The 16,240-nt window shown below is 41.8% G+C and overlaps 1 protein-coding gene across 1 annotated transcript in view; it reads left to right on the forward strand.

Moving 5' to 3' along the window:
• KCNQ5 (potassium voltage-gated channel subfamily Q member 5) overlaps window positions 1-16,240 on the forward strand; it is a 490,758-nt gene that overhangs the window by 437,511 nt on the left and 37,007 nt on the right. The window contains exons 6-9 of the mRNA XM_005308869.5: window positions 2,931-3,041; window positions 6,918-7,013; window positions 12,645-12,739; window positions 15,044-15,070. Coding sequence (XP_005308926.2) covers window positions 2,931-3,041; window positions 6,918-7,013; window positions 12,645-12,739; window positions 15,044-15,070 — 329 coding nt within the window. The remainder of the gene's footprint in view (window positions 1-2,930; window positions 3,042-6,917; window positions 7,014-12,644; window positions 12,740-15,043; window positions 15,071-16,240) is intronic.

Genomic DNA, 16,240 nt, shown 5'->3' on the forward strand with positions numbered 1-16,240 from the left:
GAACCTTCCAGCTCATACTGACTGAGCACTGCCATGATCTGTATTTGTGCTACATGACAGTGACCCCGGCCTCTACAATACAACTTGTTCTGCGTATATACACTGGCTTTGATTACCCTTTCACATTAAGGGGAGTTATGAAGAGTGTTTTACAAATGTCTCACGGAGCGGTAATACATGTTTTTACTTTAATTTTGACTTTCCCTATGCAATCTTTGCATTCAGAAAAGCTATAGCCAATGATCAGTGTTCAGGGGCGGCTCTAGGTACCAGCAAAGCAAGCACGTGCTTGGGGCAGCCCATTTGCAGGGGCGGCAGGGATCCAGCATGGGAGCTGAGAACCAACAGGGGGCCCTGGGAACTGTAGTTCCTTGGTTAACTCCCTGCCTATAGAGCCAGCCCTGGAGCAGGGAAAGAACTACATTTCCCAGCATTCCCTTGGCCACTACCAACAGGAAAGAGGGAGAGGGAGTGAGGTAGCTGAGACCTCATGCTGCAGCCTGCTATGAATGGAGAGCTGCACTCTGAAGGGTAGGGATACCATATTTTAACATTCAAAAAATAGGACACTCCACAGGGAGGGAGGGTAGCCCCACTCTGCCCCCATCCACTCCCTCCGACTGCCCCCCACAGAAACCCTAACCCATCCAACCCCTCCTGCTCCCTGTCCCCTGATCACCCCCTCCCGGGACCCCTGCCCCTAACTGCCCCCCAGGACCCCACCCCCTATCTAAGCCTCCCTTCTCCTTGTCCCCAACTGCCCCCTCCTGAGACCGCCCCAACTTCCCCCCTAGGACCCCACCCCCTACCTGTCCCCTGACAAATCCCCAGGACTCCCATGCCTATCCAACCACTGCCTGTCCCCTGACTGCCACCCCAAACCCTGACCCATCTAACCCCCCCTTCTCCCTGCCCCTGACTGCCCCTCCCCCCCCCCGAACCTCCGCCCCATGCAACCCCCCAGCCCCCTTATCGTGCCACTCAGACCAGCATGTCTGGCTCCACGCAGCGCCAGACACACTGCTGCATACGTGCTGCCGTGCTCCCCCGTGGAGCCACAGCCCCCCCAGCACCTGCCTTCCAGATTTGAACACCTCAAAATTCAGGAGTGCTCAAGCTCAGTTTGGGCAGCCGTTACTTCATTTCTCCCAAATCAAATATACTGATCCACTGTAACTTGCTGTAGAAAAAGTAGGATAAAATTGAGCAAGAAATGCTTCCCGGTGGTTATTAGGACTGGAATTGTTATTTTCAACAGTCATTGCCTTTTTGTTTGTTTGTTTGTTTGTTTGTTTAAAAGGAAGACAGTGATATTGCATTGGCAAATTCCCCATAGAAAGAAAGAGTGGAAGAAAAGAATAATAAAGGCACCTCAACTTTTCCTCATTTATGTAGGACAGTCTTATAATATGCATCCAGATATCCTCCAATCACAAAAGCTGAAAATTGTTCCACTTTACTGCGGTTCTGTAACCATATGGGAACCAATCCTGTCTGTGTTCTGTGAACATGTAAAATTCATGCTGAATGACCTACCGTGGGAGCGAGTTACCAGTGACCCAGGGCTGCAGTGGAAGGAGGGTGCAGGTGGCGGAGGTGGGGAGAGAGCCCAGGGCTGGGGCGGCAGGAGGTGTGTGTGTGGGGCAATGAGGGGGGGAATGAGGGAGCCCAGAGCTGGGGCGGCAGGGGGGGTGGGTGGGTGGGGAGAGCCCAAAGCTGGTGCAGCAGGGGGGTGCGGCGAGGAGCCCAGGGCTGGGACGGGGGGCAGCCAACGTTTTTTTTGCTTGGGGCGGCAAAATACCTAGAGCCGGCCCTGTCAGTGTTGATGTGACAAATTCCTCTGAAGTCATTGGGACACTAAGGCCAGTGTCTACACTAAAAACTTAAGTTGATCAAGCACTGCAGCCATGCTGCTGCCATGTTTCTAGTGAAGAAACACCTGTGGTTCTTTTTACACTGCCTTGTTGCCATTCGTTTTCAGTGGATCTTTTCACCCTATGTGTTTGGGGTTTTTATGCTGCAACAGATGACTCAGCTCTAATTGTCCAAATATGTTCACAGAAAATATGACTTCTTTCTGCACTTCCTTTGACCTTGTCCTTATCTATGAACTTTTAATCACTGGAGTATTAAATCTTTGCATTGTAGTCTTTGGCACACGTGTAGTCTGTTGTGCAAATTCCTGCAGTGTACTCCTGATTGTTACACTAAATAGTACAATTACATATGCACAAAAAATGACAATGCCTTCTGCATGATTTCCACTTGCTCAGATACACTACTAACATCTTCATTGTCAGAGACGACGCATAACTCTTGATGGGGAGACCCAATTTAAAGATTCTAAGGGGGCACATGACTGCCCCACACATTGCCTCTGGGCTGAGGAGCAGCAGCAGAAAGAGAAGTGCCAGGGCTGTGGCAAGCGAGCGCCTCAGGGACCATGTCAGGGCAGCCAGGCTCTACAGGCAGGGGCCAGCTCCAGAGTGCATCACCAGCTGGCGCCGGGCTCCTTTGGGGGAGAGGCCCAAGCGGGCTGGGTGGCGCCCACCAGCTTCCAATCCACTGGCTCTTGGCAGGAGGCGATGGTTTTCAAACTGAGGGGGTGGGGGGCATGACCTCCAGTTTGAAAACCTCTGGCTTAATGCAAGGCAAAAATCTGGGGGGGCCACATGACCCTGCATGCCCCCCACACACATTGCCTCTGTTCATTGTTACAAAGTTATTCATATCCATTTATTTAAATAACGTTTTTCCTTTACAGATGTGTTCTAAAATAGAAGATTGTGTTATAAGAGAAACATATAGATTTTCATGTGTCTTGGTGAATGATTATTTACTGGAAAAGTTCTTGCATACTGTGTATCTGAGCTGTAGCTTTTCTCTCAGGTACTTCTATTGCACATGATATTTTTTCATTGCTTTTTTAGATCACATTGACAACAATTGGCTATGGAGACAAAACTCCTCTTACTTGGCTTGGAAGGCTGCTTTCTGCTGGGTTTGCTTTACTTGGAATTTCTTTCTTTGCACTACCTGCTGTGAGTATCTTTACAAAAATAAAAAAAAGGTAATAGGATCTTCAATAACTCCTAAGGCTGACATGATGTGAGAAGCTGCATGAAGCTTTCAACATAAAGAGTCATTATTTGAATATGTAAAGCTCCTTCACTAATGTTAAAACGTTTCTAGAGTGCCTTTTCGTAGAGTAAGGAAATCTGATCATGCAGTTGGATCATCTACATAAAGCCCCTTTTCCTGTGGTGTTAGCCTGGAACACTGGGTTATTATGACTCCAATGTTTCTAAAACTGTACAGTTACTCACTTATGAGCTGGTACGACAGATGTGGCCATCTATTACCTAACCACAGAGTTTAAGTAGTACATTATTCAGTTCAAAAAAAGTATAGGCCCGTATGGTCAGTTTTGAAGCAGAATTCTTCATTGGTTTAATTTATTCAATGCCAAAAATGTTGGGATGATATGGCCCAAATGAAAGTGTCATTGCAAAGACTTATCGTTGTATTTGTGTGGGGGTTTGGGCTTGAACGAAGATGGAAAATATCTTTTTTCCAGGATTTACTCCTGTTGCATTTTAAAAAACAGAAATTCCTTTCTCTGCCTGTGAATTGTGCCTCATACCCTAGCAATACATTTCTCTCCGAGCTTTGAAATGATTGAGCAGATATATTCTTCTGGATTTATTGCAGTTGGAAAAATTAGGACATTGCGAGTGGGTGGTCTACAATGACCATGTCAGATCTATCAATTGACTGTAGTAGAATGCATTAAATCAGGCAGAAGTTGTAAACCATATTGCACACAAGGGCTCCAAGCTGCTTTTTATCCATTGCGTCCAAGGATTCTAATTTTCCTCTTGTCTTGTTCTATTTCCCTTAACCCGAAATAAGCAGAAGAAAATAATAAACCATACGCTTATACTTTGCTCACTCATATTTGAATCTGTCATAGAGGAGATCCAACATTTAACATACAGCTTCCAACTTAGAGGCTGCCCCTCATTTTTCATAAAAACTTGAGTTTCAAACCTCCTTTTTAAGGGCTCCTCACCCCTTATTTTTTCCCTTTTCTCCTTGCATGGTGACTCTCAGTTATTTAGGGTGGGAAAATTTGAGCTGGGATGTCTTAATATTTTCCCATTAACCCTAATGGCCCATCATTTGTCTTGTCCTGGGTTGTACCATTCTCGGTGCATGGAGCTAGTCTCATCCAGTGGGGAGGCAGCCTCCCCTTGCCTGGCTGACTACTACCTTGTGATAGACTCATAGACTTTAAGGTCAGAAGGGACCATCATGAACTTCTAGTCCAGCGGTTGTCAAACTGTGGGTTGGGACCACAAAGTGTGTTGGGACCCTGTTTTAATGGGGTCGCCAGGGCTGGCGTTAGACTTGCTGGGGCCCAGGTCCAAAACCTGAGCCCCACCATCTGGGGCTGAAGCTGAAGTCTAAGGGGAAGAGCCCTGGGCAGCAGGACTCAGGTTACAGGCCCCTCCACCTGGGGCTGAAGTCTTGAACTTTGGCTTTGCCCCGCCGCCACTGCCCCAGGTGGCGGGGCTTGGGCTTTGGCCCTCCGCCCAGGGTGGCAGGGCTTAGGCGGGCTCAGGCTTTGGTCCCCCCCTCCTGGGATCAGATAATAATTTTTGTTGTCAGAAGGGGGTCATGGTGCAATGAAGTTTGAGAACCCCTGATCTAGTCTGACCTCCCGCACATTGCAGGCCACAGAACCTCACCCACCCACTTCTGTAATAGACCCCTAATCTCCGGCTGAGTTACTGAAGTCCTCAAATCATGATTTAAAGACTTCAGATTACAGAGAATTTCAGATGGAGCTGAATGTTGTAGCACAAATTATCAGCACAGTTTTATAGCTGCAGAAATACATAAATTCATAACCACAGTCGGTATACATATCTCATAATGACAATCAAGTTCAGAATATTACAAGTTCTCATAGAAGGACTTACTAGACATACTTTTATACACAATAACATTGCACAACCGCTTGATTCAATGACTTACTCTTGGGGGTTCAGCCCTCCTGTTCTCCCCTGAGGGTGTCTGCCCCCTGATTGTAATAGAAGTTAATTCCGTTAAATGCAAAAGTACATTTTATTCTATAAATGACTACTTGATAAGAAAGACATGAGAACTTATGAGATTTACAGACATTAAAGAGACTTTAATGGAAATGAGAGTAATCTAATGAGTACTGGAGCTGGTAGAAATATCATAACATTTAACGTGTGTATACAAATGGCGCATTTAATAAGCTTGAATCCAAAGGGCACATTTACTTCCTCTTGTATTACACCTGCCACTGTACAGATGAAACATCAATATTAAAAAAATTATTCACTTGCATATAGATCATTTTAAAAATTATTTTAATTGGTATTAGAATACTTTTATATTTAACTATATAGACTGACCAACATTAAAAAGTCAGCATTTACCAAAAACATTACAGCATCTGAGATTCAACAGTTTTAATGTTTTTAAATTTGTTTAAATACAGAGCACTACTGCATTATCTCAGATATTACAGTGAAATACCTATTGGCAAATGTTGACATCAATGGTACCCACTGTATTTGAATCAATGTGTTATATAATGATCCCTAGCAGAAAACATACTCTTAGAGATGACTAGGGAGTAAGATATTTATATCTGCAGATGAGTATATGAAAAATGAATACAACCTTAAAATATTTGAGATATCAGAAAATTTATTCCTCATGGCATATCCATGTAGCCATTCATTTTCTTCATCAGCAACATTTGTGTTTAGTCAGACTATGGAAAATATATTAAGATGTGTTTAACTTTCATGGATTTTCTTTTATTTTTCTTGCATAAGAGTCAAGTGGAATCTTTCCTCCTTATACTGCAAAATTATTCAGATTTATTTATAAACTTTGTTTCAAACCTGGTATTCCCAACCCCAAATGTTCAAAAATCATGAGAGTGGCTTTATAAATATGGAGATATACCTATCTCATCTTGCTGGAAGGGACCTTGAAAGATCATCAAGTCCAGCCCCCTGTCTTCACTAGCAGGACCAAGTACTGATTTTGCCCCAGCTCCCTAAATGGCCCCCTCAAGGATTGAACTCACAACCCTGGGTCTAGCAAGCCAATGCTCAAACCACTGAGCTATCCCTCCCCTTATAATCATGAGATTATGTAAAAACAATAGATTTTGTGTTCTTTTTATTTACCTTCTGCTTTTTGAGCCTTTAGGGTTCACTGAGCTCACATTTTGAAGCTTTTTCCACAGCCACAAGGACTAGAAACATACTTTTTCATTAAAAATGAAGACTGAAATCATCACATAGCCACTTGACTCTAGGAGCTGGGGCTTTAAGGAAAACAATAATTATCATGAGACTCATGACAAAATCATGAGAGTTGGCAACACTGCAAACTCCATAAAATTAATACTACAAATTAATTAATTAAACTGAAAAACTTGCCGTATGCAAGCTATTTTTGAATTTTCTAAATTCAAAAGTTACAACACAGGGTTGTGACTATAAGTGAAGTATATAAATGATTGTTTGGCTGCCTATACAGATACCTTATTTGGAATATCAGTAGCACACAGTAGCCTATAGCAACGCATGGTTTAGATGAGCAGCCATTCATAACACTGCAAATGTTATTTCTTATGTGGGGATTCTCATGTCTTCCTTAACAGTGAATGGACATTGTCTTATTGTTAAACTTTGTACTGTAGTAAATGTTGTTGTTTAAAACAATCAGACAAAACAATGCCTGTTGTGAATGGTGGTGCTTTATTTTTTATCATCACAATAACTTCAGAGCTGATATATTTACACTATTTTTTACAATTACCTTCCTAATGGTAAAAACTTTTGTGTTGTATTTTACTCTAGGGCATTCTTGGCTCAGGCTTTGCATTGAAAGTGCAAGAACAGCACCGTCAGAAACATTTTGAGAAAAGAAGGAATCCAGCTGCCAGTTTAATTCAGGTAAATATCAAAGCAGTGAGAGGATAAAAATAGATTTCTAAGTGCTTGTTAGGTAAATTTTACCTCCTGTATTATGCAAAGTTCTGCAGAAATATTGTTTAATTGCCACAAGTTGAACATTTTGTTAAAATGAACTGCGTTCAATAAACACCATGCGTTTGTATAATGTTATATTCCGCTTTTCAGTGCATGGTTCATGCATTGTTGAATTTCAGATTAATATCCATGCCAAAATCGCCATGCAAGGATGCAAATTATGTGCAGTCCTGCTTGACATTTGATTATATAAATTACTTGGAAAAACAGATTTGATCACTAAAGGACAGGATTAAGAGATAGCACAGCACTCTGGCCCGGATTCAATTGCTTTTCACTACTAGAGAGTTCACAGTGCTCAGATGAGTAATACATTCCTTTAGAATGTAGAGTTTTCTGTCCAGAGAATTGCTTTCGATATCACCCAATCTAGGAACTGGAAATATGGAATTGATTAATTCAGTGTCTTGAAATGTTGAGCATCTTTTTACCTGTTGTATTGAGGTGATGGTGCAGATCAATGTTTTAAAAGAGATAAAAGTAAATGAAAAATTTTAGTATATTTGATCATTTAAACTGTAATTTTGTACAATTATTTTAACTTTCTATCATAGTGGATTGAAATGCTTGCTAATGACTCTCATACCATAGGTCTCTAGCTCTAAACATACAAAAAAAGAAAGAACGAAATCAGTTTCCTACTGAACTTTATTGTATTTGATATACTGGACTGAAATGCAGATATCATCTTCATTTACTTGTTTTGGAAACCAGCTCTTTTAAATGTGTACCATATATTGTCTCTTTCATACTGGTGTGGCAAGTGAAAACAAAAATCCTGAGCAGTTCATATAACATTGTTTCGCTAAGCTGAAGAAGATGACAAAGGTATCTTTGGAATGTTCAGGCAGTTAATAAATTATTAATTGACAGCATAAATAAGTACTTTGTCATTCCTTTTGCACCTACTGTAGGATGAGTGAAACTCTCCAAGATATATCCATTCTGATTGCATTCTTTGATGAGATTACAAGTTTGGTTGATCAAGGTAACTGCATAGATGTAATATACTTAGACTTTCATAAGGCATCTGACTTACTACCGATGTGTCAGGGCCAGGTCATGGACAGACAGCCTAGTGGCTAGAGCCAGAGTCAGACATCAGGAATTGGAGTCAGGAGGGATCAATCCAAGGTTAGGAGCTAGAGGTCAGCATCAGGAGTGGAGGCTAAGTCAGGAACCAGGAGTCAGAAGGAGGAGATAAAGCCAAGTCAGAAACCGGATATCAGCGGTAGGAGGTAAAGCCAAGATCAGGAACCAGAGATCAGAAGCAGAAGACACGCCTACCCAGAAACCTGATATCAGAGCCAGAAAGAAAAGCCAAGGTCAGGAATCAGGGAGCAGAAGCAGGATGAGGAAGCAGGGTCTGTAGCAGCAGCTGGCTGAGGTTCCACATAATTGCAAACTTACTGAATCCTCCCCAGGAGATGTTAATTAGTATGTCTGGACCAATCAGGAATCGGGAATGTCCTTCCAATCATACCCTCTATGGGGGGATGTCCTGTGATGTGTGTGTGCCCGTGAGGCTCATGACCTGCTGAGTGTTTGTACTACCAGAGCTGTTACGTGGTGGCAAGGAGATGGCTGCTGTCCAGGGAGTTTGCAAGCCTAGGCTGTAGTCCTGCTGCTCTTAAAATCACCTCCCTGCCCAAGAGAAAATCTGTGGCATCACCTGCCAAGGCTTTTTGGGGTTGCCTTTGTGGAAAGCCTCTATAAGGTTGGGAGCTTGTACATGGTGGGCTGGTTCCCAGGACTGCTCCTTGGGGCCATACTCCTCCCACAAGGTACCCTGCTTGATCCTGGAATCCAGTATGGTCTGGACTAGGTGTTCTTCATGGCACTGGACATGGATGGGTGGCAGAGGTGGTTGCCTTCGGCCCAGAAATGGGCCATTCTGGGAATGGCTTCAAAAGAGAGATTGGAAAACAGAGTGTATTTTGAGTGACCTCGGCAGGCAGAGCTTAATGGTGGCAGAGTTAATTAGTTGGCAGATCTGAAATGGTCCAACATATCAGTGATCTAGTTTATGGGGTGGTCTGGCGTGGAGATGTTTGGTTGTGAGCCAAACCTTCTGGCTTACCTTGAATTCCAGGTCATGCTGTCTCCAGTGATTCACATGTTGCTTGTAGGCATCTGCCATGGAGTCCACTCACCGCCTCCTCCTGACCACTATGAGGATTAACTCCTTTCAGGTGGTGCGCCCTCTTCTGGCAGCATGTCCACCTGTCTCTGCAACGCCAGGTGCTCCTTTGTGACTTGGCCCTCCGGTCAGGTCACTATGCATGTTTCTCCCTTACAGTGTATCACAGTCTTTCGGGGCAAACTGTCCCAGGCAGTCCACTCTTTACTGGCTGGTCTGTGCCATTTCCCCAGTGGCTGGTAGGGGAACCAGAGCACACATGAAGTCGGTGCCTATGTGTGTGGGTGCCTGTGACTCATGACCTGCCAAGTATTTCTGCTGCCAGAGCTGTTAGCTGGTGGCATAGGGACAGTTGCTGCCCAGGGAGCCTGCAGGCTCAGGTTCTGGACCTGCTGCTCCTAACACAATGATATTCTAATTAAAAGATTAGCACTATACAGTATCAATAAGGAACCCATTAAATGGATTAGGAACTGGCTAACTGACGGATCTCAAAAAGTAGTTGTCAGTGGAGAATAACCCTGAATGCAGATGTTTCTAGAGTGGTTCCACAGGGATCAGCACTAGGCCTGACACTATTCAACATTTTCATCAATGATCTAGACGTAAATATAAAATTACATCAGATAAGATTGGTGATGACACAAAGATTGGCAGAGTGGTAAATATCGATGAGGAAGGGGAAGTCATGTAGCGTAGTCTAGACTTTTTTGGTAAAATGGGCCCATTCAAACAAAACGTGTTTTAATGCAGCCAAATGCAAATATTCATCTATGAAGAATAAATGCAGGCCATATGTGTATGTAACAGGGTGTTGGCCAAAAGGCAGTGACTCAGCCCCTGTTAGCTCAGAGCCTGCTAGCTCAGCTCCCAGTAAGGGGAAGTGATTGGAGCTGACAGGCTGTGGCTGATTAAAGCCCTAAAAGAGAGACACCCGTGAGCTTGATGTGGGAAGGCCTATAAAGCTAGCAGGAAGGAAGTTGAAGGGGAGAAACAGGAAAGTGAGGAGTGAAGGCCTGTTGCTCCCAGCTAGCTGTAAGAGCAAGCTGTTCCCTAAGGGGCTACCTGACTGATAGTTAACTGTAAAAAGCTGTATATACATGGTGGTGGGAAAATACAGGGAAATAAAAGGGCACTGGTGTGTGAAAGTGTGGTCTCCAGCGAATTTGTACCGCGAGCAAGGAAGCGAACGTCTATAGTGTAGAATGGGAACTGTATCCTGGAAAGCAGTGACTCTGAAAAGGACTTAGTGAACAAGTAACCCAGTGCGATGCTATGGCAAAAAAGGATAATGTGATCCTTGGATTTTACCTCTGTATACAGTAATGGTGAGAATGGTACTGGAATAATGCATCCAGTTCTAGTGTCCACATTTTAACAAGGATACTGATAAATTGCAGAGAGTGAGGAAAAGAGTCACAAAAATTATTCAAGCACTAGAGATAATGCTTTACAGTAAGAGACTCAGTCTGTTTAGTTTATCAAAAAGAAGACTGAGAGGTAACTTGATTGCAGAATATAAGTCAGGGGTGCCGGAATGGGGGAGGTTTCAGGGGTCCAGGATCCTCCCAATTCTTATGAGCCGTGACTTCCGCGACCTCTGTGCGACAATCGCAGCCTTAATAATAAGGTATTCAAAAGATATTTATTTTTTCGCACATTCAGTAGCAATAAAAAATGCACATTTGCAACTGAATAGCTGCAAAACCTGTTGTTACTTTCAAGAGCCCTGATTTTTCAAGTGTGATGGCATTGGAATTAGCATACAGCAATGCAGGATTCAGATCCTCCACTGTCATGCCCCGATGTAGTAATTTACACATATGCAAAGCAGGTGCAAAATGCTACCAAATGAGAATGGTAGCATGTTACACCTATTTTGCATTCTCTTCATACAGACTTAAATCTCTAGATGGGATGCAGAACCATGGAAAATCAGGCTTAATATTTCTATTCTTTCACTCCAGTTGGTACTAAACATGTCTAGGCAAAGGGCATTGAAAGGACCATATAGACATAGATTCTAAGCTGGTGTAAATTGGTGTCTCTCCACTGATATCAGTGGAGACTGGGCCCATATTAGTATGGCATGACAGTACGTATTGGAAATGATGGAACAATATCTAGGAAACCTTTTAACCTAACTGGCTAGATCCTCAGCTTGTGTAAGTTGGTGAAGCCAATGTAGCTACAATTTAACTACATCACCTTACACCAGCTGAAGATCTGGCTCCCCATTTTTGTCCAATTATAAATCTAAGAGTTGAAAATACTTTTGATATTGTATGTTTGCTTTCCACCCTCCAAATTATTTGTTTCATAGCTTTAAACAGTCAAAAATGCCTGAACCAAGGAGAATATTCTACCTTTCCTCTAATTTTTTTATGGTTGGTTTTCATTATCATTTGCATACTATATTATGACTAGAGCTGGGTGAATATTTTTCAGTGAAAGTAAAACAAAACTATTTGCACATTTGGATTCTATTGGGCAAATAGTTTCAGCGGAATGAAAAATATTGGAAAAAGTCTCAATGGTTCATTTTGATATTTTCAAAATAAAACATTTTGACTTAATTTTGAAACAAGGTTTCATTTCTGAATTTCGCTAGGTTTGTTTAAAAAACATTTTAAAGGGTAAAAAAACACCCAAACCAAAACATTCCTCTCCCCCCCCCCAAAAATATCAGGTTGAATGATTATTTTGTTTGTTTGTTTGTTTTTTGTTTTTTTTTTGTTTTGGTGAGAAAAACTAAAACAACTACATGAATTTTTGAAACTGAAACGATTTTTTCTCATTTTTCAGTTTGGCCCCAAACCAAAAAAATATTTATTTGCTCAACTCTAATTCTTACACCCTTCTCACTTCAGTCTGCAACTTTGTGTAAGTTTCTCCTGTGGGATTTTTACAAATAAATCACTGCACTGCTTACTATGCACCTTCTATTTACTAGTTGTACTGTGATATTTACCCAGAGATTATTAGCCATATTTTACCATGTCCTGATTAGCAATTTTCGCTAGATTTTGTTGGTATTAATGTTTATTTAGACAGCCTAACAGGTAATGTTCTTGGTTTGAACAAAGTCCAGACTTTCCATAAACAATATGGTGGCATTTTCATTTCACATATTGTTGGTTCCTTTGTGCTTTTCTATTGTTTCCTCATACCAGGCTGCTTGGCGGTTTTATTCCACTGATTCCAGCCGAACAAACCTGACAGCCACCTGGCGATATTATGAAAGTATTCTTCCACCCCTCAGGCATGTATCAGTGCTATGAATGATAAAAAAAATCCATGACTTGTATTGGTTTACTAATCTGCTTTTCAATTTTTGTTTCATCCCCTGCTCCCTCTTGCCTTGTTTTTCTTTTTATCATATATCCTGCACGTAGTGTGTATGGCGTAGTTATGCGGCTGATGAGAAATCGGTTTCCATTGCTACCTGGAAGCCTCATTTGAAGGCCTTGCATACCTGCAGCCCTACAAAGTAGGTACAAATATGGCAGCTGGTGCTGTTCTTGATGTCTGTTCAAGCTTATAGAAAATTAGTATTTCTGTTTTGTTTGTCTCTCTCTCTCTCTCTAATTCCTTTCATTAAGGTCTCAACTAACAAATCTAGCTAGTATTATAGAGACTCCAAACATAGTGGGGATAAATAGAATCCATTTCCATTTAGCTATGAAATATTACTGTGCTAAAGTATTCGAAGCATTTTCTCACAAACCCTCATCGATCAAGGTTAATATTTTACTAGTATCCATGCACCGTGCCAGCTATGTTTAACTGTAATCAATACACACATTAATAATCACAGCCTCCATTTCCAAGTCACACTAATTCATCCTACTTACCAGGGCTGGCTCTAACTTTTTTGCTGCCCCAAGCAGCAAAAGAAAGCGCTGCCCCACCGAGCCCCCCCCCCACCCCGCCGAGCGCCGCCAGAACCCCTCCCTGAGCGCCGCGCCGCTGGAGCGCCCCCCCCCCGCCCCCCCAAGATTGCTTGGTTGCCTGGTGCCTGGAGCCGGTCCTGCTACTTACTATAGTAAAGACGTGTTAGTATTTATAGGGCTCAGACCTATTGGTTTCCACAGAATGTGCTTTCTTCACAACTCAGCGAATGGTGCTTACTGATTGACTGAAGAACAAACAGCTACCCTGGATCTTGGAATTTGGGATTATGTACCAGCTCCTCAACTGGTGTAAATCAGGTTAGCTCCACTTAAGTCAATGGAGCTGTGCCACACCAGTTGCGGATCGGGCCCATAGAATTTTTGAGACCAGAATCAGATATATTTGAAAGCTCATGTAATCATTTATCCACTACAAGCATTGCCTGTTTCTCTAATGACATTGTTTTGTACATAAACTACATTTCTCTGAGTAGAAATTTAAATTTCAGTTTGTTATCCATATTAATCTTTGAAATCAGCATGTTTACTTCTCCAGTGGCAAATCCTCTGTAAGGGAGCACAGGCAATATAATTAATGCAGTGACTGCTCTTTATTCTCATGGGCAGTATTATTCTACATTGTACTATGAGGCTTTAGAAACATCTGTGCTTCCAAAGTGGCAAATAACTATGACATTCCACCTCTTGGGAATGTAGCTTTTAGTCATAACTTCAGATACACTAAGAGTTTAGTTAGGGGATATTATGTCCTTGGATATACACACATGTAATCAATAGAATAAAATCATATACTGTACCTCTAATGTAAGAATTTGGCCAATAGAGAGTACATTGATGTCACAACTTGGATGAAAATTCTCAGTGCTTTGGCAGAAATTCATCTTTTAAGAGGAATGGTCCAAGATTGTTCAGTAGTTCTGAAAAATTTAACACAAGGCAATAAGCCACTGCCCCAAATTTGGGGCATATACTTTGGAATGGAGGGTACTAAGTACAGCTTTGAAAGGAACACAATGATAGCCTTGCATGAAAGGTGCAATAAAAGTCCTAAGTATTACTATTGTTGCTATTATGGCCAGTGCAAGAGACCAGCTGTTCATCTCAAACTAGTGTGATGAACACCCACACAACAATAAAGAGAAGATTATGTGCCAGATAAATTTAGCCAAAAAGGGTTGGCTGACTACAGAAAGCTGATCTGTGAATTTCAAAGAGTTGACAAGAACTGAGCCATAAGTGATCCATTACCACAAGTATTCATCCTGAATACTTCAAACTAAAAGTAGCTTTCAGATTAAAAGTTATCACCGAGTTCACAAATATTGATTTTAATGAATGTGAAATATTGTTTGCGACAAATAGATATTCAGGTATAGGGCGACTTTTGATTAGATGAATTAATATGAAGCTATATAAATAAGCTATATCCTATCTGAAATAGTTTTGAATGCAATTATAGCCCAAGAAAAATAAGCATAATAATCATGATTTTAAATAAATCCATTGCTGTGATCAGTCAAACATGTTTCATTACTGCAGATAACTTTATCAAATAAAAAGTCTACAGCTTTCTGTTATATATGTGTCACCAATGCATTTTGCCTAAGTACGTGCTTTGCCAACTCAGTCTGCAGTGGTATGTATTAAGCACGTTATGCATGTATTAAGGTGACTGAGAAGTTTATTTTTCAGAAATATTGTAGTTCTGAATGTTGCTTGAATGTTTTGTGCTTGCACTATAACCTGTGGATTTCACATTAATTTAATTAACACATCCATTTACAATTTAGCATTTATCTAACACCATCTGTAACTGAGTATTAACAATTACTATCTGCATAACAAATTTGTTTTTTCTTCCCATATCCTGACACCTGAAGGAAAGAACAAGGGGAAACTTCTAACAGGTTTGTGGTTTCCCTATTTGTTATATATTTTTAAATCTCCAAATTTTATAACGGGGTTTTGAATGTCTTTTGTACTATTGGTTCAAAATATGTTGGCTAACACGAAGTTGTAATAGTTGGAAAATCATTTCTGTAAACTTCTATTAGTATTGTCTGAAATCTCATTTTTGTCCTACCTTAGCAGCCTAATTTAGCAGAAATTTGCCTTCTTGTCTCCGTTTTCCCATGGGAAAATCTAGGGCACTACTAATCTTCATAGCCACAGAGCACACCCCTATTCTGAGGAAAGATCTCAGTTCTAGTTACTGCAGAATAATGACTTAAGCATTTTCTCCAGTTCAGAGTCTGTGGGCCAGATTCTGCCATAAGATAGATGGGCACAACTCCCATTGATTTTGGTGGAGTTGTAGCTGCATCTTTGAATCTGGCCTTCTAATTTCAGAGAATCCATCATCATTCTAACACCAAGGAGGGATCGTCCCTGGCTCAGTTGTATGTTAGTCAGCAGACACAACCTGTAAATACTGGTCTTCCCCTTACTGACAGCTCAGATCCAGAGAGCAGAGTCAGAAAAGGGCCAGGTGGCTGGAAGAGTAATTACATGAGTGGTTCTCAACCTGCAGCCAAATCAGCACAGAGCTGCGGCCCATGTGATATCCTCAGGGCCATAGAGGTAGTATTGGCTGCAGCCCACATAACACATTGCGGGCCCCATATGCGGCCCACAATGGTAAGTAGGTTGAGAACCACTGAACCACACCGTCCCAAAAACTAGAAATAGGGTGTTCAGGATTCAATTCTCCAGCACAAAAGTGACTGAGGAAGGAATGGTGGAGCTTATCTCAACACCTGCATGACACCCAAAAACATTTTTTAAAAGAAATAAAATATAGTCCAGAGCCAAACCAGCCCACAAGTGCAGCTGCACATGGGACATATTACAGTCCTGTAATACTTATGGACTGTGGAGCCACATTTGAGGAGTTTGGACATCCCAATAGTCTAAAGCATGAAAGTTAGGTGAACTTGTTTACATGGTCTTGCCATCTCCCTAGTGGCCTTGCAACTTGCCACTTTTCTTTCTCGCTTTTGAAGCTACAGAATTCTGATTCTTCTCTTGATGTGCATGTAACTCCTATTACCGTTACACACATCCCTCTTGAGGTCACT

This window comes from Chrysemys picta, chromosome 3, assembly GCF_011386835.1.
Source record: "Chrysemys picta bellii isolate R12L10 chromosome 3, ASM1138683v2, whole genome shotgun sequence".
Taxonomy (NCBI): Eukaryota; Metazoa; Chordata; order Testudines; family Emydidae; genus Chrysemys; species Chrysemys picta.